General features: G+C 37.8%; 1 protein-coding gene across 1 annotated transcript in view; it reads left to right on the top strand.

The window, feature by feature from the left end:
- Positions 1–23,776, top strand: part of Fryl (FRY like transcription coactivator) — a 165,922-nt gene that overhangs the window by 67,686 nt on the left and 74,460 nt on the right. The window contains exons 16-26 of the mRNA XM_042677986.1: positions 2,000–2,171; positions 2,549–2,681; positions 6,469–6,576; positions 9,700–9,937; positions 11,207–11,392; positions 11,646–11,732; positions 13,260–13,528; positions 14,453–14,648; positions 16,032–16,156; positions 18,061–18,118; positions 18,655–18,746. Of these exons, the coding sequence (XP_042533920.1) occupies positions 2,000–2,171; positions 2,549–2,681; positions 6,469–6,576; positions 9,700–9,937; positions 11,207–11,392; positions 11,646–11,732; positions 13,260–13,528; positions 14,453–14,648; positions 16,032–16,156; positions 18,061–18,118; positions 18,655–18,746 (1,664 nt within the window). The remainder of the gene's footprint in view (positions 1–1,999; positions 2,172–2,548; positions 2,682–6,468; positions 6,577–9,699; positions 9,938–11,206; positions 11,393–11,645; positions 11,733–13,259; positions 13,529–14,452; positions 14,649–16,031; positions 16,157–18,060; positions 18,119–18,654; positions 18,747–23,776) is intronic.

Raw genomic sequence — 23,776 nt, 5'->3', positions numbered from 1 at the left:
TTGGGTGCCGGTGGCTCATGCCTGTAATCCTAGCTACTCAGGAGGCTGAGATCTGAGAATCATGGTTCAAAGCCAGCCCCGGCAGGAAAGACCGTGAGACTCTTATTTTTAATAAACCACTAGAAACCAGAAGTGGCACTGTGGCTCAAATGGTAGGGTGCTAGCCTTGAGCCAAAGAGCTGAGGGACAGCACCCAGGCCCAGAGTTCAAGCCCCATGACTGACCAAAAAAAAAAGTGAGTAGACACCAGTATTTTCATAGGTAATATACTTAACATAGTTTCCAACCAGAAAAATATAGTTTCAGATTTCCAGATTTAAAAATATTTTCTTTTTTTTTTTATTATTGTGAAAATACCATACAGAGGAGTTACAATTACACGAGCAAGATAATGAGTACATTTCTTATCAAGCATTGTTGCCTCCTCCTTTGTTTCCTCTTCCCATCCCTTCCCATCCTCCCCCTGCCCTCCCTACCCTATCCTCCTCCCCCCTTAAAAATATTTTCTTATTTAAATTTGTGAAAGTAATTTGTTTTCCAACTGAGGTTTTCATACTAGAAGTGGTATAGTTTTATGCTTGTGAAAGCCAACTGTGTTAAAACTAGATAAAATTATTCATTAACCCGTTTAGTCTAATGTATACAAATTTCAGTACGCTAAGAAAATGAATAAGTGAGTTTATGTCAGCCAAGTCCAGCACATCCTAAGTATATTCTGTGATTTTGTGACACAAGACCCTATGATAGGTATACTATTGGAAGTCATCACTGTGTGTCACTTCAAAGATGAGTAGGACCTAATTATAAGACCTAAAGTCGTGGGGCTGGGAAGGTAGTTCAGTGGTAGAGCGCTTGCCTTGCATGCATGAGGCCCTGGGTTCGATTCCTCAGCACCACATAAGCAAAAAGAAAAAAGCCAGAAGTGGTGCTGTGGCTCAAGTGGTAGAGCACCAGCCTTGAGCTGAAGAGCTGAGGGACAGCGCCTAGGCCCAGAGTTCAAGCCCCATAACTGGGCCCCCCCCCCCCCCAAAAAAAAAAAAAAGACCTAAAGTCTTAATCTTATTTAGATGAAAAAAATAGAGTTCTCTTCTCCTCCTGTGTTCTGTTGTATTACCTTGCCCACTCACTGGGCTGTGCATGCCCCATTAAAAGATTATTCTTAGAGGTTATAGTTTGGGATAGGACAGTAGTGATGCAGACCGAAGGCAGACCATGTACAGAAAATAAACACAGACAAACAGTCGAGTTTGGGGAAAAGATCATACTTTTGGTTTGACCCTGTTTAACCTGAGCCATCTTTTGACATCCAAGTGGAATTGTCAGATTAGTCTGAGTTGAGAGGATGAGGAGAGGTATAAAAATTCTTGCTACTCTGGAAAGAGAGTATAAACAATACCATGTAAACCATGTAAACTAGGCTGAAAAAGCGCCTGAAAAGAAGTAGAGAGGACATGGCCAGCAGGGGCACAGAAAGCACCTAGGGAAAGGTGAGTATCAGGAGAGAAGGGGTATTTGATGCCCAGGCCTCTGTCACATGGGATGCAATGTGAAGAATGAAGAATGGAAGTGTTCCTTCCACTATAATGGTTGGACATCATTACAAGATATAGGATATGTTCAGTTGAAAAGAGAAGGTTGAGGACTGAAAGCAAAGAAAAGATCATGGATGGTATACTTAAGAAAATGGTTTCTTTTTCTGTGAAGTAGGAGAAAAGTTACCTAGTTAGAAAAGAAAGGGGTATGCCAGAGGAATCAAACTGAGTTGAAGAAGGATGGAGAGTTTGAACTAAATCTTAAGAGATTATAAGGGACAATTGACTGCAGAAATAAAAATTTGAGAATTTGATACCAGAGCAAATCCTTTAAGTCCTGGTGGCATGGTTTACCGTATGACCTTCTCCCTTCCACTTCCCCACAATTATTTGATGAGATGTTTTAAATGTAAGGAAAGCTGGTGCACCACACTGATTTCTTCCTTTTGGAACTATTTTCTCTGAAGAGAATGAACATAGGCCTCAGAGTCTTCCTCGTAATAGCAGACAGCTTGCAGCAGAAAGATGGTGAGCCACCCATGCCAACAACAGGAGTGATTCTTCCCTCAGGAAATACTCTTCGGGTAAAGAAAATTTTTCTCAATAAAACCTTGACAGATGAAGAGGCAAAAGTCATAGGTTAGTGTTACCTGAAATAAATTACTTTGTACTGTTGTTCAATATTCTCTAATTTAAAAAAGTATGAATAAACCTTAAATGTATATATTTTCCAAGTATGCTCATTTCACGGTATACCATCATACCATGTAAATGCATTTTGATAATCTACATAATCTTCATGTCAAAAGTCTTCTCAAATCTATTTTCTCACAGGATACCTTGAGAAATTTGTAATTCCTTCAAATCAATTTGAGTTCTCTCCATAATAACCGTTTCTCCACTTATTCTGAAGCTGATAATCACAAAAGGCATATGTAACTAGAAATTCCTTCTTTTTATGTATTCTTTATTTAATTCCTGACATTCTATAATTATGAAGATTTTTTTCTCCCTAGGAATGTCAGTTTACTATCCTCAAGTAAGAAAAGCACTAGATAGCATTCTCCGACATTTGGACAAAGAAGTTGGGAGACCAATGTGTATGACTAGTGTGCAGATGTCTAATAAGGAGCCTGAAGATATGATTACGTATGTAGTAAATGATTTATCTTTTTTGCTCTTTCAGCTTTCCTAAGAGTACAGATAGTTGGTTCTTGCTTACCATATATTTCCTTATATTCTCACATTGCTCTCTGCAATAATTATTTTTTTTTTTGGGGGGGGGGGGGTGGGGGTCCAGTTGTGGGCCTGAACTCTGGGCCTGGGCGCTGTCCCTCAGCTCTTCAGCTCAAGGCTAGCGCTCTACCACTTGAGCCACAGCGCCACTTCCGGCTTTTTTCTTTTTGCTTATGTGGTGCTGTGGAATCGAACCCAGGGCCTCAAGCATGCAAGGCAAGCGCTCTACCACTAAGCCACCTTCCCAGCCCCTCTGCAATAATTTTAAAAATAGTGTATCCCACATGCTCAGTTTCGTTCTTCAACATGATCATCAAACTAGTGTAGATAATAAAACTCACCTTGAATCCAGCCTAGTTCATTTGACTGACCAGGCCTTATACTTACTCCATGAATGATGGATAAGTCCTCGCGGGTGGGCTAGAACAGCTTTTTTTTTTCCAGTCATGGGGCTTGAACTCTGGGCTTGGGTGCTGTCCCTCAGCTCTTCAGCTCAAGGCAAGCACTCTGCCACTTGAGCCACAGTGCCACCTACGGTTTTCTCGCGCTTTATTGGAGATAAGAGTCTCATGGACTTTCCTGCCTGGACTAGCTTTGAACCGAGATCCTCAGATCTCAGCCTCCTGAGTAGCTAGGATTACAGGCGTGAGCCACCGGCGCCTGGCTCAGAACAGCTTTTTAAGTCAAAGAAATTATCTTATTTCCAGAGTCCTGCTAACCAAAAAATAGAAATCCTGAAAATATAGACCAGTTATTTTTGTGTCCTGGAACCAGACTGTACAGAAGGGTATAAATGATTTTTTGTTTGTTTTGAAGAAACAGTACCTCATTCCATCTTACCCATAAGCTTGAAATTGTCTTCTAGCATCTTTTCTTTTTATTAGAAACTTCCTCCTCAGGAAGATGCATTTTATGGCAATAAGTTCTTCTACATGGAACAGTCTACCTACATATTGTAGAAAATATCAAGTATTTGAATTATGTATCTTAGAATACTAAGTTGGTGATTTGATTCTCAAGTTATCTAATTTGTTGTTACTATAAACTAATGTATTGTAATGACTCTTTGAATGTCTTTAATGTGTTTTGGTTTTTTGTTTCGTTTTGTCGGTTGTGGGGTTTGAACTCTGGACCTTTGCGTTGTGCCTGAGCTCTTTAGCTCAAGGCAAATACTCTACCACTTGAGCCACAGTGCCACTTCTGGTTTTCTGGTGATTTATTGGAAATAAGAGTCTCATGGACTTTCCTGCCTGGGCTGACTTTGAACGGTTATCCTCAGATCTCAGGCTTCTGAGTAGCTTAGGATTACAGGCGTGAGCCACTGGTGCCTGACAGTTGTGTGTGTGTGTGTGTGTGTGTGTGTGTGTGTGTTTAACTACTTCTTGTGGGACATCTTTCTTTCATTAGTGATACTTTCCTGACTGTTTTGTAGCATCTCAAATGACAGCACTGTCAATATTCCCTTACCAGTTCTTTCTCTGTAACTCCATTAACACTCAATTTAAATTTCACTTCTGTGCATTTTAGTTCAAGGTCTATAAGACAGAAAGTGTTTCTTCAATGATCTAGAGAGACACAAGATGAATGAAGATTTTCATTACTTGTACCTCCTAGGCAGAGCCTGCCTGGAGGCTGCCATAAAAAGGTCAGAGAATTTGAGAAGAGAGAGAAATTAATCCAAGGCCAGTGTCTTTATTGGGTCCAGAGTGTTACTCAAACATGTTTCCTGCAGGGAGTTTTAATTGGTGTGTTTAAAGAAAGGAGTGACATGTTCGAGAATGTCATGCTGAGCTGATGGACGCCATGGTCAGCTTATCTCTTGGTGCATGTAGGCCAGGCTACCCGATAGGGCGGTAACAGGTACATAGATGGATCACACTGAGGAGCTGGTAGATGATAACTAGTAGAAACTATCAAGAGTGAAATGAAAAAGTTAATATGTATTTAATGGATACTGAGAACATAAAATTGTAAGCATTCACTACAGTGTTACCACTTTTCTGTTCTTTCCTGAACTTCCATCTTTGTGAACCAATCCTCACTTCTGATTAACAATTTGGAAATAAGCAGGTCATCTTAGTGGTCCATTTTTCTATGTGTGTGAGCTGGACAGTTGATGTACCCTGTCCAGTCACCAACAGCCTTCAAAGACATGGTGTGATGGGTCACTGGTCATGGTGTACATCTGTCACTTGAACAGTGCCTCATAGAATAATCAGCAAACATTAATGCCCCATTAGTGTGTATCATTATAGTTAATGTGTATCAGGTGCAGTTCAGCCATGTTGTTGGGGACTGGTATTATTTCACTGAACTACAGTAACTAAAATGTATGCAGTTGGAGGCCATGGAAAAAGAAGAGGACTATGTAATAATCTCTGAAAGGAAACTTAGAGCATCCTAATTCTTTTCTGCATAAGGTTTAACTTATTAGACCAACTAGAGAATAATTTGGATGAAATAAGTTTGCTAAAATCTTTACCATGAAATAATAGACAAATGTTTTGGGTTTTTTGTTGTTGTTGTTGTTGTTGTTGGTAGTAAGGCTTGAACTCTGGGCTTGGGTGCTGTCCCTGTGCTCTTCAGCTCAAGGCCAGCACTCTACCATTTGAGCCACAGTGCCATTTCTGGTTTTCTAGTGGTTTATTGGAGATAAGAGTCTCACGGACTTTCCTGCCTGTGCTGGCTTTGAACTGTGATCTTCAGCTCTCAGCTTCCTGAGTAACTAGGAATATAGGCGTGAGCCACCACCACCCAGCTAGACAAATGTTTTAAGAGATTACACATTTAAAGTAAGAAAATAACTGTAAGAAAATAGAAAGGCTGGGTATAGATCTCTGCAGGGGAGCATCTGCTTACCATGCACAAGGACAAGGACCTGGTTTAATTCCTCCAGCACCCTCTGCCCACACAGAAATACAGTAGGGTTTTAAAAAATCAGCACATTTGAATATAACATTTAAATATGTATATTCATGTGTGTATATCCCAGGAGGACAAGAGGAAACATTACCAACGGTGACGTGACAATTTCTGATTCAGAATCTCTTCTTTGTACAGACTATTAAGTGAAAAAATTCGAATATTTAGATATCTAATAACATCCATACTATTGTTTATAAATATTAATTATGTAAATATCTGAATGGCTAAATTATTATTTAAAGTTTTCTTAATATGTGAAATAATTAAGTAGGTTTAAATAATAATGTTTAATATAATTGCTGTACGTGTGGGGCTTTTTATGTTGTATTTTGTTTTTTGGCAGTACTAGAGTTTAAACCCAAAGCCTCATGCTTACTCTGCTTGGCTGATACACTGCATTGAGTCAGACATCTAATTCAGTCTTGTGGTGGTTATTTTAGAGATAAATTTTCTCAGACTTTTATGCCTGGGCTAGCTTTGAACTGTGATCCTCCAAGGCTCAGCCTCCTGAGTAATCACCGGCATGAGCTGCTAGTACCTGGCCTGTGTTTTCTATTTAATGAATGCTTTTTTTTTTTTTTTTGCTTCATATCTGCTTTAATTATTTGTTAAAGAATTGATAATTATCTACTAGAATTGTATGCTTTCTATATACTCTTTCTTTTAGTAAATTATATTTATGGGTGGGATCCCATCTTCATAATTATTTTTGCAAGTTTAATTCCATTTTCTAACATACATTATACTTAGTTTTGAATCTTTTTTATTTTTTCAGGGGTGAAAGAAAACCCAAAATTGATTTGTTTAGAACTTGTATTGCTGCGATTCCAAGATTGATTCCAGATGGTATGAGTAGAACTGACCTCATTGAATTGTTAGCAAGGTAACAGTTACTCTGTGCTGTTTTAAGGTCTTTACTGTCCCTTCAAATTTATGATATACTTCTGCTATTACTAACATTACAAAGGCCATAATAATTTAATTATTTTCTTAGTTCCTATTTTGTTTTTTTGTTATTTTTTTAACTTCTAAAGCTCTTCCAGATCACCCCATAAATATTATTTTTAAACTTTCCATCTTTCTATCTGGTAATATAGTAGTTACAGGATGTAAATATGTCACTTCTTAACATATGAGTCTCATCTGTGTGTGATTATATCTGTTTAGGAATTCATTATTTACTCCTATAATCTTTCCTATAGCATCCAGGGGATATTTTTATTTTTCATCCTTTGACTTTTATTTATCTTCTCTGTTCCAGGTATAACGTAGCCCTATTAAATAATTAACCTGACACCCAAACTCCCAAAATGATTTGAGGTAGTATCCTGCTGAAAACTGCTATGTTGATTGCACTAAATATCCAAAATAGGTTTTCTGTTAATAAGTCCACATGTCTATTAATGTGGATTAACAGTCCTAGAGATGGTATTAGATGGTGAGCATTGACTGCATTCCTGTAGGCATGTTGTCCCACTGCATAGATTTAGTACCTTGTCCATAATTTCACAGCCTCTGCCCTTAAGGGAAAATAAGTACAGTGACTGGAATGGAGCAGCGAGACTCAATAGTTTGTAAGATGTTTACTGTTGCCAGACACTTAGCATGTAGCCTGAAACTAAACCCACAATGAGTACATCGAATAAATTGCTCCAAGAACTCCTTCTACCCCTTCTTAAGTACATCCACCATTGCATACAACCACACATCAGCTCTCAGCTGTGTCAAGCAGAGATAGAATAATATTTGTCTTCTGTGAGTTTTATGAGGAGAGACTGAACCGTTATATAACTTGCTTTATTTCCTACTCCCAACTCCTAATTTTTCCTGTGAATTAGAGTACAGAGTTACATGTCTGGTATGGTGGTATATACCTTTAATCCTAGTACTTAAGAAGCTAACACAGAAAGATTGTGAGTTGAGGGCAGCCTATGGTACATAGGGAGAACCTGTTGGAATGAATGGCAGAGCTTATTAAATGAATGTTAGCATTAGACATGTGAATCCTGTAAACCTTTGGGAGAGCAATAAACAGCTACTGTTCAATCTTTTCTTCTACTCACCTAAACCCACATATTTGTGGAAGATAAACTAACAAGGTAGACTTTGAATGGTCCCAGCGAGAATGGAAATGATCTATGGCGGCTAGGTTTGGGGGACCGTGTTAAGGAACCAGTATCTGAACAGGGAACGACAGTTTGTGTGGCTGTTTTTTTTGGTCTTTTCTTTATAATACTCACTTTATCTCCCTGGTCAGGAAGATCTTTTGTCCTCTATAACCTTTAGAATTTTGATGTTTAAATCTTTTCTTATTTACAAACACAGGAAAAAGGCAAACCAAACAAAGATGCATTGTAAATTTGTACACTTGGCTGAAGTCTCTGAGGGAAGTTAAGTAATTTCCCTGCTTCTAATTGACCAGGCCTTATTGTTATCTCCTCTTTACAATTAACTAATCCATGTATCTCCTGAGTCACATAGATATGTTTAAGATACTTGGATATTCCTAGATTTAATGGATGTTCAAATCTTTAAAGGAATATTCTTACTCTCCTCTCTACAGCATCTCCCTTGATATCACTATCAGAGACATTGTGTGTACTATAGATCCTTTCTCTGACTCTGTTTGCTTCTGTGTCCCCTCAACTACATTCCACGGCCTCCTCTCTGTCATCCTGGATCAGTCCATCTTCCCAGCTGCCCATGCATATAAACCCTCAACCTCTTGTCCTAGGGCTTGAACTCAGGGTCTGGGTGCCATCCCTCAGCTGTTTGTCAAGGCTAGTGCTTTACCACTTGAACCACAGCTTCACTTCCAGAATTTTGGTTGTTAATTGGAAATAGCTAACCTTTTCTGCACGGATTTCCCTGCCTAGGTTGGGTTCAAACGGTGATCCTCAGATCTCAACCTCCTGAGTAGGCATGAGCCACCAGTACCTGACATGTGGCATATCCCTTACCTTATTCATTCAAGCTACTTGTAACACTAATGCATTGGTCTTTATTGACAGTCATTTAAATCCTCTTTAGACACCAAATCAGTAACTCTTATTCATATACTATTAAAGATTAGTGGTTGTATTATTACAGCATGTTTAATGGCTTTCTTACTTAGCATTTTCCATATTATGTTAAAATTATGTAAGGTTTGTGTTCATGGTTTCATGCTATTTTAATGTCTTTCAGAAGTAATTTTATTTTGTATAAGTTACTTATTATGATTTGTTTAGACTTAGATTGTCTTTAGGGCCTTATGTGTTGTAGACTCATTCTTTTTCTCTGCATACCTTATTTATGATGTTATTCATAAATTCAAGAATTGTGTCTGTTAAATTGATTCCATCTCAGTTTTTGATATTTATTTCATCATCTAATGTTTAACATCAGGTGAATGGAAGAAATGATTAAATCATGTTCTTTCCAGTGATGGTGAAAGACTAAATAATGTGAGATAGGATGGAGATATTATATGATTAGACACCGTGCAGGGACAAGGAACCTTTTTCCTGCCAAGGGCCATTTGCATATTTATAACATCATTTGTGGACCATACAAATTTCTAGTACAGGCAGCTGGCCAAGAACAGCTGACAGGAAGCATACATTTCTGTCTTGTCATGTACCAAGTTATTTTTTGGGCCTTATTCAGACTTCAGGCCAGACGTTCCCCATCCCTGGATTATAGGATAGCAATATATAGTATTTTAAGGATTAAAGAATATTTTAACTGGGATTCTGATGTCATATATATTCTAAGCTTCTTAAGATCAGAATTACATTATTCTGACTTATAGTAAAAGAAAAATAACTAATATAAATCATTTCATATGCAAATTTAAATGAGTATAGGCCAGCATAAGAATGAAAATAGCACAAAAAAGTGAACATTAGTTTCTGTCTTACAAACAAGGAAGAAGTATATGTTCTAATACTGTAGATTTAAGTTTTATATGATAAAACTGTAGGAAAGGCTCTGAGGTTTACTAATGAAATTTTGTTCTTGGTAGGCTCACAGTTCATATGGACGAAGAACTGCGTGCTCTGGCTTTCAATACACTGCAGGCACTAATGCTTGATTTTCCAGATTGGCGGGAGGATGTTCTTTCAGGATTTGTTTATTTTATTGTCCGTGAAGTGACTGATGTCCACCCTACCCTTCTTGATAACGCTGTAAAGATGCTGGTACAGTTAATAAATCAGTGGAAACAAGCAGCCCAGATGCATAACAAAAACCAGGACTCTCAGGTACCGAACATTCCCATATTGTTTTTTTGTATTGATCAGTGGTGAATGACCAGTAATGATATTCATAGACATTTACTTTCTTTTTTTTTTTTTTTTTTGGTTGGTCATGGGGCTTGAACTCTGAGCCTGGGCGCTGTCCCTCAGCTCTTCAGCTCAAGGCGAGTGCTCTACCACTTGAGCTACAGCGCCACTTCCGGTTTTCTGGTGGTTATTGGAGATAGGAGTCTCACAGTCTCTCCTGCCCGGGCTGGCTTTGAACCGCGATCCTCAGATCTCAGCCTCCTGAGTAGCTAGGATTACAGGCGGTGAGCCACCAGCGCCCGGCGACATTTACTTTCTTAAACACTGTTTTTTTTATTAATTTTCTTTGTTCTCGGTGTCATTATAACTCCTTGCTTTGAACTTTCCAACAGTTGATTTGTCGGTCTTTCTACCCTCTTCCTATGATAGCAATTAGATTTAAATAAGCATAGAAAATTCTAGATCATACTTAGGGGTATTTCCAATATTTTTAAAGCTTATACAACAAAAATGTTTGGTATCTTCTGTTTGGATTATTTGATTGTTTTAGTGTTGCATGGTTACAATATTTGGGTTCCTTAACCATAAAAGGGGACATGTAGTGCTATAATGTATAAATCACAGAACATTGGAATTTTAGAGCCAAACCATCTGAGCCAACCAAGCCTCACAAACTTTTAATGTACACACAAATCACCAGGCACTGAGAACCTGTTTGTAACAAACTCCTAGGTGATGCTGGGCTACTGTATGAAAGATGCATTCCAGTTCCCTCTTGTAGAAATAATAAAAGTATTCGTCCCAAGGTTACAGGGTAGTCAGAGGACAACAGAAGTTCTGTACATTGTCCATGTACAGACTGCCAGTGAAGTGCCTTTTTCTTGATGCACATTGCGTTAATTAAATAAATATATAAACTTCTAGGGGCTGGGAAGGTGGCTCAGTGGTAGAGCGCTTGCCTTGCATGCCTGAGGCCCTGGGTTCAATTCCTCAGCACCACCTAAGCAAAAAGAAAAAAGCCGGAAGTGGCGCTGTGGCTCAAGTGGTAGAGCGCTAGCCTTGAGCTGAAGAGCTGAGGGACAGCGCCCAGGCCCAGAGTTCAGGCCCCACGACCGGACCCAAATAAATAAATAAATAAATATATAAACTTCTAGAAAAGCAGACCTGTAGCCATAATTTCCAAGACTTCTTTTAGAGTGTATATATGCATATTTCTATTTTTTTTTAATTATATTTAATTTTTTCAAGCATGGTGTTGTTAATGGAGCGTCTCATCCCCCTCCTCTGGAAAGGAGCCCATATTCCAGTGTGTTCCATGTAGTGGAAGGGTTTGCACTTGTCATTCTCTGTAGCAGCCGACCTGCCACTAGGAGATTAGCCGTCAGTGTCCTTAGAGAAATTCGGGCTTTATTTGCACTTTTGGAAATACCTAAGGTAAGATTTGGGCTTTTCACTTAGTTGCCTAATGAAAGTACTAAAAACTATCCTGTTGTCCATCTTTATTCCATTTTCATTACTAACATCAGAACTTACTCTGTATAAGACCCTTCTTGAGAAGACCTAAACTAATCCACCTGCACTGAGTTCCCTTTGTAACAAAAATGCACAATGGTGTTTTCAGCTGTGACTACTTTGCCTAAGCATAGCATTCACACTGTTTTAGATGCATAATGTCTTGTTTTTACAGGGTGATGATGAATTAGCAATAGATGTAATGGACAGGCTGAGCCCATCCATTCTGGAGAGCTTCATACATCTCACTGGAGCTGATCAGGTAACTGTAAGCATTTCAGGCCCTCTGCCTGTTTAGCTTTATGGTAGACATAGTCATGTACAAACAAGCATACATGAATGTTCTTGACAGATGCCTTAAAAATAAAAAAGCATTTTTGAAGTGGCATTTGTGAGGCTCAGGTGGTAGAGTATCTGGCTAACAAGCACAAGGCCCTAAGTTCAAACCCCAGTATCATACATACTACAAACACGTGCACACATACACCAAAGTGATACTTGTTTATACTATGGCTTGTTTTTATTCCCATAGAAATGAAGATAATTGTACCTTGGTTAAGTTTCTCTTAAGTTTAATGGTATTGTGGATTATTACGGTTCATAACAGCTCATAATTTTTGATGCAGAGATACTGATTAAAATAATGAAAACAAGTTGTTGAAATTCAAAGGAAAATCTTATACTCCACTGCAGTGAATGCTTTTGATATCACATGGATGAATTGCAGTGGATCATGTATGTAATTGAATGTACTATGCCAGCCCTATGTAATTTGACTCAGTAACATGGAGAGAAACACTCTCAGTAAATATTACAGAGAAAAGTTAGGCAAAATTATTATTGTTGTTACTATTATTGATGTTGGACATTGAATTCAGAGCTACATGCAGGCAATACCAAACCATTGAGCTACATCTCTACCTCAACTTAACACAAACTTTCTTAGCTTGATTTGGTGGGGATGGGGGGTAGGTAAGGTGGCCCTGTGAAAACTACAGTTGATAGAATAATAATATCCACATAGAAGAATAATATCCACACTTTGCTACTTGGCTTTTCTTTCAATCCTATTTTGTAACACATGGACAAAAGGTTAATATGCTTTCTGCATAACAGCTAGCTTTTATAATTTATGAATTATATACAACCAAGAGAACTTAGTAATAAAATTTTATAAGCCTAAGAGATGATTAAAAGTCTACAGAATTAAAAGAATCTTGTTTGTGATAAAAACTGATCTACACAGAAAGAGTATTAGGTGACTTGCTTTTAGGGTTTAATGACTAGAATGTTCTGAAAGTAAATCTTATTTCTTGAGTTTTACGTTTTGTATATTGTCAAACAAATACTTAAGAATGGTGCCTCTGGAGGAGAGAGCCTGTTCCAGTTTCTTCTACCCACTCATGCATAGTTAGTGTACATCAATGTGAATGTCAGTAGTTCACTTTTTAGTTCTTTAGCAATTTCAACATGTCTATGAAAGTTGAATATTCATATATTTCTTAAGTAGTGGGTCTTATCCTTTTTGATCCTTTTGAGAGAGATCCATTTGCCCAGGTTGTCAAATTTCCATTACTCTCAGAAAATCCCATCTACACCTACACAAAGGTAAGTTGTATTCAGTTTTTAGAAATCCACTACTCCCTTTCATCAATTTTGGATCTCATCTTGTATTCTAGAACCTAACAATAGACTACTTCTAGTTTAAAGCAATTATTATGCTAAGATAATGAACTATAAAAAGGTTCAATAATCATTTTCTCCCTCTCCCTTTTCCCCCTCTCGTTAGACTACTCTGTTGTATTGCCCCAGCTCTATAGATTTACAGACGTTAGCAGAATGGAACTCTTCTCCCATTAGCCACCAGTTTGATGTGATTAGTCCATCGCACATATGGATATTTGCGCATGTGACCCAAGGCCAAGACCCATGGATCATAAGTCTCTCTAGTTTTTTAAAGCAAGAGAACCTTCCTAAACACTGTCCTACAGCTGTGAGCTATGCCTGGATGTTTGCATACACAAGGCTTCAGTTGTTGTCCCCGCAGGTTGATATAAAGTAAGTGATTTTCCTAATTTAATTTTCTTTGTTTTGTGCTGGCCTTGAGGCTCAAACTCGGGTGGGCACTGTCCTTTAGCTTTTTTGCTGAAGATAAGTTCTCTACCACTTAAGCCACAGCTTCTCATCTGGCAGTTGGTGGTTTTTGTTTTGGTGGTTTAATTGGAGATAAGTGTCTCAAGGACTTTCCTACTCTGGCTGGCTTTTAAACCATGATCTTCAGCTCTCACCCTCTTGAGTAACTAAGATTTCAGGTGTGAGCCACCAGTGCCCAGTTTCCTTGTCTTAATTTAAAAATGGATTGCCTGTAAACTTTTATAATTCGTGGGTCTCAAAAGTGATACAAATTGGAAGTCTTGTAACTAGTGTGGTATCCTGTATTGATATCTCAAAGAGGAAGAAGAAAACTGTAAAATGCTGATCTTAGTATTCCTTTGACTTTTCATGTATTCTGTCTTTACATAACAGGAACATGCTTGGTACATAGCATATAATTTATTCATATATCTCATATCATTCTAGAGAATATTACTATTACTACCTTTATGCTAATCATTCCCCCTAATTTGATAGAAATTTAGTGTTAGAGCCGGGCGCTGGTGGCTCACGCCTGTAATCCTAGCTACTCAGGAGGCTGAGATCTGAGGATCGCGGTTCAAAGCCAGCCCGGGCAGGAGAGACCGTGAGACTCCTATCTCCAATAAACCACCAGAAAACCGGAAGTGGCACTGTAGCTCAAGTGGTAGAGCGCTCGCCTTGAGCTGAAGAGCTGAAGGACAGCGCCCAGGCCCAGAGTTCAAGCCCCACAGCCGACCAAAAAAAAAAAAAACAACAAAACAAAAAGAAATTTAGTGTTAGTTATATGAAAAGTATTTAGGAACATGTTGTACTAACCTGTTTTTTTTTCTTACTGCCTTTCCTCAGTAGCCCTATCAATGCTAAGAAAGTAAATACAACCACAAGCAGTGACTCATACATTGGCCTGTGGAGAAACTATCTGATTCTTTGCTGCAGTGCGGCAACATCCATGTCATCTCCAGCATCTGCAGGTTCTGTGAGGTGTTCTCCTCCTGAGACGCTGGCGTCCACCCCCGACAGCGGCTATAGCATTGACTCCAAAGTAAGTCTGTCAGATCCACCGTGGAATCCAAAGGGCACCACGGAATGAGTATTTAAAATTGTCTCTTCATAGAAAAGAACAAAATGCTGAAACAAGGATATAGGCTGACCCCTTCTAACAATGAGATGTTACACTATGTTGAAAACCAATTTTACAACTTGGGCAGGGGGGGCAGAAAGCGGGGGGGGGGGGGGGGGGGGTGGGTTGGAGAGGTAGGGAATAAACAAAGGAGGAGGTAACAGTGCTCCATAGGAAATGTACTCATTACCTTACTCATGAAACTGTAACCCCTCTATACACTAATTTTATAATAAAAGAAGAAATAAATTTCATAAAGTAACTTGGTTGCAAAATATGTTACTTATTTGCACTGAAGAAGAAAATACTTCAAGAAATCTACTTCCTGTTGTGGATTTTTGGTTGGGACCAATGATACAGATAGTGATTTTCATTAAGGAAAAGTAAATCCATTTTTTTGTTTTGTTTTGTTTTGTTTTTTGGTCATGGGGTTTGAACTTGCCCTGGGCCTGTCCTTGAGCTCTTCAGCTCAAGGCTAGCCACTTTAGCCACAGTGCTATTTCCAGTTTTCTGATGGTTAATTGGAATCTCATGGACCTTCCTGCCCAGTCTGGCTTTGAACCGTGATCCCCAGCTCCCATACTCCTGAGTAGCTAGGATTATAGGTGTGCCCAGCTTAAAAGAAAATACTTTTAAGGAAGGCATCATAACCTTTTCTCCTTCTTATCCCTGGAATTCTCTCACTTCTCAGTTCCTAAATTGGAACTAAGTGCTGTTATAGAATGGGGACTCATAAAAGAACAGTATGTAGTAGTTTTTGTGTTGTTATACCAAATGCATGATTGAAGGAATGTTAAGATCCAGGTGTCGGGGGGAGGCTGGGAAGGGATGTGAAGGGTAAACAAAGGAGGAGGCTGCAATGCTTGGTAAGAAATGTACGCATTATCCTGCCCATGTAACTGTAACTCCTCTGTACAGTATGTTCACAAATAAAATTAAATTAAATTAAAAAAAAAAAAAGATCCAGGTGTCTGCTTTAACACTGCTGACTATATTAAAAGTAATTTTGTTCTATTCATGTGTATGTATCAAAAGGTACATAGTATCGGCCAGGGGGTATCGGCTGTTGTAGATGATGAATCACTGTAATAAATTAAGAGAGCCACAAACAAGTTCTGAACTTGTAGTTACTATTGGACACATCAACTTTTCTAGACTATATACTGTAGATGAGTTTTGAAGCAGCATTCATTGCCATCATTTTATCCCTTTGTTGTCATTGACTAAAGACTGTTGAAATGTCAAAGTCAGTAGTAACTGGATGTGGTTTTACCAGTGGCTGATGTACATATAATTTTTTCTCAGATTATTGGCATCCCATCCCCCTCATCCTTGTTTAAGCACATAGTTCCAATGATGCGCTCCGAGAGCATGGAAATCACAGAATCCCTGGTTCTAGGACTTGGCAGGACCAACCCAGGAGCTTTTAGGTAATTGTCTATGTTTTCTCTCTGCATGAAAATAATACATGTGTTACTTAGAGGCATGGGAGACTACAGCAGAATATTTACTAGGATAATTTCTTTCTTTATTTTTTTGGGGGGGGTCCAGTTGTGGGGCCTGAACTCTGGGCCTGGGTACTCCCTCAGCTCTTCAGTCAAGGCTAGCGCTCTACCACTTGAGCCACAGTGCCACTTGTGGCTTTTTTCTTTTTGCTTATGTGGTGCTGAGGAATCAAACCCAGGGCCTCATGCATGCAAGGCAAGCGCTCTACCACTGAGCCACCTTCCCAGCCCCTTACTAGGATAATTTCATACCAGCCTTTTTGCAATTATCTGTCTAGATTATAATTAAGTAAACTAACAAAATATTAATTTATTTTCTAGTTCTTATTGACCAAATTAAGACTTTATTTTTTTTTCAGAGTTCTTTATTTCTTCTTTGTGCTGGGGATTGAACCCAGGGCTTCTTGCATGCTAAGTATGCACTCTGCTGTACAGCCCATTCCACTGAATTGTTATAAAAATAAAAATATTTCTGTGTATAAATGTGTGCTAAAATTTTATGTAAATCTTCAGTACATTCTAACTCAATTTATTTACATCTATCTGAATGTGATATTCATCTCATGGTTAACACAGATTTTTTTCCTCTTATGAAAAAGAATTACAGTAATTCAAAAAATTATATGCATATTTTACAAAATTCTTGATGTTTCTGATATTAATAAAGCAAATTCTTCCTTTTCCTGAAGGCTTACTTTTTTGTTTTTTGCTAGGCCCTAAACGTATTTGAAAGTAGATATGTCATTATCTTTGATGTTCGTGTTTTTCTTCAGGATTAACATGTTCAAAAGAATAGGTTAACAAATCATATATGTATATGTGGGATTCCTTTTTCATCAATAAATTTTTAGAAAAGTATTTTATGACATACTGTTGGCTAATAGAAAAATGAGATATAAAAGTTCTTTCATCTTATAATCAAATTACTTAAGTAAAAACAACTCTGAAAATACCTTGATTGTTAGCAGTTTTCTATAAATGATGAAATCATAGGCTTATTTTGGTTTTTTGTTACTAGTGCTATAAAATTTTTTCAGAATCTTATGCATTGAGTACTTATTAAATTTATAATCACATTTTTAAAAAGCTGAATATTGTGAACACCTGTAATTCTGGTGACTGGGGAGGAGGCAGGAAGATTTCAAGGTCAAGGGCAGCTTTACCAAACTTAGGCGACCCTATCTCAAAAGTAAAATGCAAACCAAAAGGGCTGTGGCTGTTGCTGAAGTATTAAGAATACTTGTTTATCAAGTACTGGTTCAATCCCCAGTACTTAGAGACAGAGTTAAATAGACACTCATTATTTTTGACCCCATGATTTCATTTGTAAAATTAATCCTGAGGAAGTAATCAGAAATGAAAATAGTGATTGCTAGACCAAGTTACAGAATCACTGTTCGTTACAGAAGTAAGTCAAATGAAATTGATTGATTCAGTATTTTAGTGAAAACAGGAAAATTGTGGTAGCCCACTCTACTGAATAATATTATTCACTGATGACATGTGAAAGTAGCTGTTAGTGCTAAATAAGGAACAAATGATACCACTACTCATATATAATAATGTTTCAGCTACATAAAATACATGTGGATTACAAAATGATGGGGAATAAACATTGATAATATTCTGTAAGTTCATTAGTTGGCCTGTATCATTATTTGTAGTTCTATAATGTAAAAATGTGATATTTTATATTCAAAATAAAACAACAAAAATGATGTTTACAACAATGTGATCAGCATTAATACCAAAATATATCATTATGTTATTCATAAATTTGTTAGATCCCGTGTAGGTATTAATAAAAAAGAATATCATTTTTCTTCTAGGGAATTAATAGAGGAATTACATCCGATAATTAAAGAAGCACTTGAAAGAAGGCCAGAGGTAAGATGTGTTCTATAGTTTTTCTATCATTGAATTTTATTTGGCTAATACTTATTTTTCTGCATTGTATCCTATGTATTATACCAGGCTGGAGGCCCTACTCTAGTAGTTACAGGGCCAACTGAGCAAGCCAGCCACGCGAGAGTGAAGTGAGGTTCTGAGTCCAAACCCTGGTACCAATAAAACCATCAGATTAGCAAATCACCTAGAAGTAACTAGAATCTTTATTTCCCCCATATGTCAGAAGTATCATCATGTAAAATACCATGTAATTTTCAGTGCCCAGTCCCTGAGTCCAAACCTGAGTACTGGCACCCAAAAACAAATAAATATGGAAGTATCATGTAGTTTACCTCATTAACTCGTTTGTTGCAATGGTTGAGTGAGTGCTCACAGTCTATAGTACACAAGCAAAATAATTTTGATGAAGTCTCAAACTCTCTGCTACTGACAGTGTTCTTTCCAAGTCACACAGCAAGTTTTCCTTGCATTGCCCTGATGGCTGCTTAATGAATACCTTTGTGTCTTTGGGCTAGAATATGAAACGGCGCAGGCGTCGAGACATACTGCGAGTACAGCTGGTACGAATATTTGAACTGCTGGCAGATGCTGGTGTCATTAGTCACAGGTTGGTACTGGATTTGTTTTTGGTTTTTTTTTTTGGTTTTTTTTTTTTTCTGTCAGTCATGGGGCTTGAACTCTGGGCCTGAACGCTGTCCCTCAGCTCTTCAACTCAAGACTAGCACTCTATCACTTGAGCCACCCAGATTTGGAATGATGAGGGAATCCAGTCTGTTTCTCTCATGAATGTGCAGCAAAAATGCCATTATGTATAATTGTAAGCATTATTTTACCATTACCCAATGCCTGAAAAACATATGAGAAAGCCTACCAACTAAGGAAAAGAAAAACACAAGAAAACCTACTACCAACCTGAATTGCTTTGGAGTGGGAGGCGGGCAGGGGAAACAGTCATAATGTACCTTTTGATTTTGTTATAGTAATGTTTTCTAGGCATGGGGAATGCAGTAGTATTGCCCTCAAAGATTTACTTATTTCTTCATTTTGAATATCTGTTTCTTTTGGGCTTGAGAATTAATTGAGGTTTTCAAATGTTATTCCTACCAACTATTGTTGATTCTGCTGAGAAATTCTCAAATCCACAAACATAAATTAAAAACTATTTCTGTCCTTCAAAAAATAAAGCACAAACCCTGGAGTTAATGATTGAGAAAGGCTTTGTGACACTTAAGATCAGTATCTTGGGGAAACCTCCATCAGCGATGTGTTAAAAAAAAACCAAAAACAACTATTTTCTTAGAAGGGTAATGGTGTTGCCTGACTACTGAAGTAAAAAATAATGGATCTGACTATATCCAGAGGAGGTAACTGCAAAGAAATCTTGTGAGCAATAGTGTTAATAATCTAATAAGTGTAGTCACCATGCATGGTTTTCTTGGTGTTTGTCCCGATTGTTTCTCAGCTAATACCTTTCAAGTTTAGCACTGAAGCTTATGACAATGCTTTCAAAATAGAATTTTAATCAGAGTTTTTTTTTAAACCACTGATTTACTTTTCTTTCTTACTGAAAAGCAGAAGGAAAAAAAGGAAACAATATTCTCCGTCTTCCCACTAAAATAAAATAGTAGAAGTTAGAAAAAGTAAAATTGAACGTTTGAGATTTTGTTTTTTTAATATGTGTCTGAATTATTTTTCTTTTAAAATGTTATTGAGTGAAGGATCTTTAAGTGGTAATATTTGGGGAATTGAAAAATAGTGGCATATTGGAGATTTAACCAGAAAAGTCCTCCTTGTTGTTGAACAATAGTAGTTTTGAACATCACTGTTTGGCTGGTAAGAGTAATTAAAAGAAGTTTGATTATTAGAAGATGGTTACTTCTGTATGCTCTTTTTTTTTTCTTTTGGGTTAGTTAAAAAAATGAACTGTTCCAATTAAGAGAAATCTGTTTCTCTATCTCTGTTGCAGAGTAGCTCCTCAGTGAAGATTTATTCTTGTGCAGTCTTAGTCCACTAAATGCTTTCCCATTTGTTAACTGGTCATGATCCATAAGTGAAAAATGGAAAGAAAATTAGTCACAAATTCACTCATTTGACATAGTTTTCTAGTTCTAGGTGTAACTTCTTTCTCTTATTTTATAGAGTTTTAGTGTTACTAAAAGTTGTTCATAACTACTTAAAAAAAAAAAAACAAACTAGGCCATGCACTGGTGGCTCATGCCTGTAATCCTAGCTACTTGGGGGACTGAGATTTGTGCCTTACAGTTTGAAACCAGCCCAGGCAAGAAAAATGTGTGAGACTCATATTTACAATTAGGCACCAAAAAAGCCAGAAGTAGAGCTGTGGCTCAAGTGGTAGAATGCTAGCCTTGAGCACAAAAGCTTAGAAACAGTGTACACAGGCCCTGAGTTCAATCCCCAGGACCAGTACCAAAATAAATATAGATGATACTAGTTGTGAGTATTATGACTTACAAAAAATTGTGTATTGAAATATTTTTCAGCTATAACAAGGATAAACTGGCCTTAGGAAATGTAAACATAATAGCCATTAATTTATATAACATTATTTATGAGAGAATTTCATATAGCAAGTCATTTATATTCTTAGTGAAATATACTGGAGTATGTAGTAGAGATAGAGAGAGAAAGGGAGAGAGGGAGAAAGAGAGCCCAAAGGCTGAAGAAGAAGCAAGTTGCAGCCAGTTATCTCCTGACTGGTCTGATGTCAAGATACAGAAGTCTTTGCTCAAAGGGAATCTAACTTCAGAATCTCGAGGCAACTCCAGGAGCCTAAAACAGCTTGATAACTCAGACTCAATCCTGCTTTTACTTAAAGTCATTCTCCTTCAATTTTTATATTCTCCATCATGCATTTCCAAGAAGATTACCTGCCTAGGTCATATTATAAGTGGCCACAGAGACTGCAAATGGCCATAACCAGTTTTCCTCTCTCTTTTTACACTGATCCTCCTTCCCATAAGCTTCCTCCCCTCTTTATTAAAGAGTCATATATTTTAAGAGAGAAGATAATATTTAACATTCATAATTGACCTGAATAACTTTCAAGAGCATTGAAGCTGATTGAGGCACACCATCATTTAAAATTTTTTTTTCTTCTATATCTATTTTTTGTGCCAATCCCGGGGCTTGAATTTAGGGCCTCGGCACCATCTCTTAATTTTTTTTTTTTTTTATTGTAAAGCTACTATACAGAGGGTCACAGTTACATGAGTGAGGTTATGAGTACACTTCCTCTTGAACATTGTTACCCCCTCCATTGTTTTCCCCCTACCATCCCCTCCCTCCCTCCCTTCCCCGAGGTTCTTTTTTTTTTTTTTTTTTTTTTTTGATTGTGATTAAATGATTACATAATTTCAAAGTCACAAGTTCATTCTAACTTCCCTGGAGCAAATTGTCTACCACAGTCTGTAATATATAACAGTGTTCACATGTTATATACCATATTTGTGATCAGCAGCATGAGGATATTTAGTAGTGGTTCAACCAGATGAGCGGGAGTTCTTTGTTTCTTAAGTCCTGTTAGTTTTGTCGTATCACTAACCTTTTGGATTTAGCATCCACTTATGAGGGAGACCATGTACCGTTTGTCTCTTCGTTCTTGGCTTACCTCGCTCAACATGATTCCTTCTAGCTCCATCCATTTCCCTGCAAATGCCATTATTTTGTCATTTCTAATGGCTGCATAATATTCCATTGTGTATAGATACCACAATTTTTGGATCCATTCATCTGTGGTGGGGCACCTAGGTTGTTTCCATATCCTAGCTATTGCGAACAGTGCTGCAATAAACATGGAGGTGCACGTGTCCTTGTATATTGGTTCCTGTTGTTCAGGGTAGATGCCTAGAAGTGGTATGACTGGGTCGTAAGGGAGGTCAATCTTTAGCTTTCTAAGGACCCTCCAGACTGCTTTCCAAAGTGGTTGTATAAGTGTACATTCCCACCAGCAGTGTAATAGGGTTCCTCTTTCTCCACATCCCCTCCAGCATTTGTCGTTGGCTGATTTGTGGATGTGGGACATTCTGACTGGGGTAAGGTGGTATCTCAGGGTTGTCTTTATTTGCATTTCCTTCACCACCAGGGATGATGAACATTTCCTCATGTGTTTCTTTGCCATTTTTATTTCTTCATTTGAGAAGTCCCTCTTTAGTTCCCTTGCCCATTTAGTAATTGGTTTGTTAGGTTTGGGAGGGATTAGTTTCTTGAGTTCCCTGTATATACAGGATGTTAACCCCTTGTCTGATATATTGCTGGTAAATATTTTTTCCCAATTAGTTGGTTGTCTTTCTAGCTTAGTTGCGATAGATTTAGCTGTGCAGAAGCTTTTTATTTTAAGGTAGTCCCATTTGTCGAGTCTCTCTCCAACTTGTTGTGACCCTGGGACTCTGTTCAGGAAGTTCCTTCCTGTGCCTATTAGTTCAAGTGTCTCTCCTACTCTGTCCTGCAGTAGTTTCAGAGATTCAGGTTTAATGTTAAGGTCTTTAATCCATTTTGAGTTGATGTTGGTGCATGGTGATAGGCTGGGGTCCACTTTTAGTTTTCTGCATGTGGCTGCCCAGTTTTCCCAGCACCAGCGGTTGAAGAGGCTGTGTTTCTTCCATTGTATGTCTTTGGCTCCTTTGTCGAATATCAGATGGCTGTAGGCCTGTGGATTTATATCTGGATCTTCTATTCTGTTCCATTGGTCTTCGGGTCTGTTTTTGTGCCAGTACCATGCTGTCTTTGTGATTATAGCTCTGTAGTAGAGTTTGAAGTTCGGCATGGATAGCCCTCCCATATTGTCTTTATCCCCTAGAATTGTTTTGGCTATTCTAGGTCTTTTGTTGTTCCATATAAATTTTTGGACTGTTTTCTGTATTTCAGTGATGTATGTCATTGGGATTTTAATAGGAATTGCATTGAATTTGTATATTAATTTTGGAAGTATCACCATCTTTACTATATTAAGTCGGCCTATCCAGGAGCATGGGAGGTCTTTCCATTTCCTAGTGTCTTCTGCAATTTCTTTCTTTAACTTTTTATAGTTCTCATTAAATAGTTCTTTTACATCTTTGGTTAGGTTAATTCCTAAATATTTTATTTTTTGGGAGGTTATTGTGAATGGGGTTGCTCCCTTTATTTCCCTCTCTTCCTGTGCGTTATCAGTGTATAGGAAGGCAACTGATTTTTGTGGGTTTATTTTGTATCCTGCTATTTTGCCGAAGTGACTTATGATTTCTAAAAGTTTGGGGATGGAGTTTTTGGGATCGTGGAGGTATAGTATCATGTCGTCTGCAAAAAGGGATAGTTTCACTTCTTCTTTCCCTATGCGGATCCCTTTAATGTCTTTTTCTTGCCTTATTGCCCTGGCTAAGGGTTCTAGGACTATGTTGAAGAGGAGTGGAGACAGTGGACATCCTTGCCTTGTTCCTGTTTTTAGGAGGATTGGTTGTAGCTTTTCCCCATTAAGTATAATATTGGCTATTGGTCTGTCATAAATGGCTTTTATTGTTTTTAGAAATGTTCCTTCTATTCCTATTTTCTCCAGAGCTTTTAGCATGAATGAATGTTGAATTTTATCAAAGGCCTTTTCTGCATCTGTGGCGATAATCATGTGATTCTTGACCTTGGCTCTGT

This window comes from Dipodomys spectabilis, unplaced genomic scaffold (assembly GCF_019054845.1).
Source record: "Dipodomys spectabilis isolate Male_0828 unplaced genomic scaffold, ASM1905484v1 ptg000043l, whole genome shotgun sequence".
Classification (NCBI taxonomy): domain Eukaryota; kingdom Metazoa; phylum Chordata; class Mammalia; order Rodentia; family Heteromyidae; genus Dipodomys; species Dipodomys spectabilis.
Note: the sequence above shows the minus strand (reverse complement) of the source record. Positions and strands in the feature narration are given on the sequence as shown.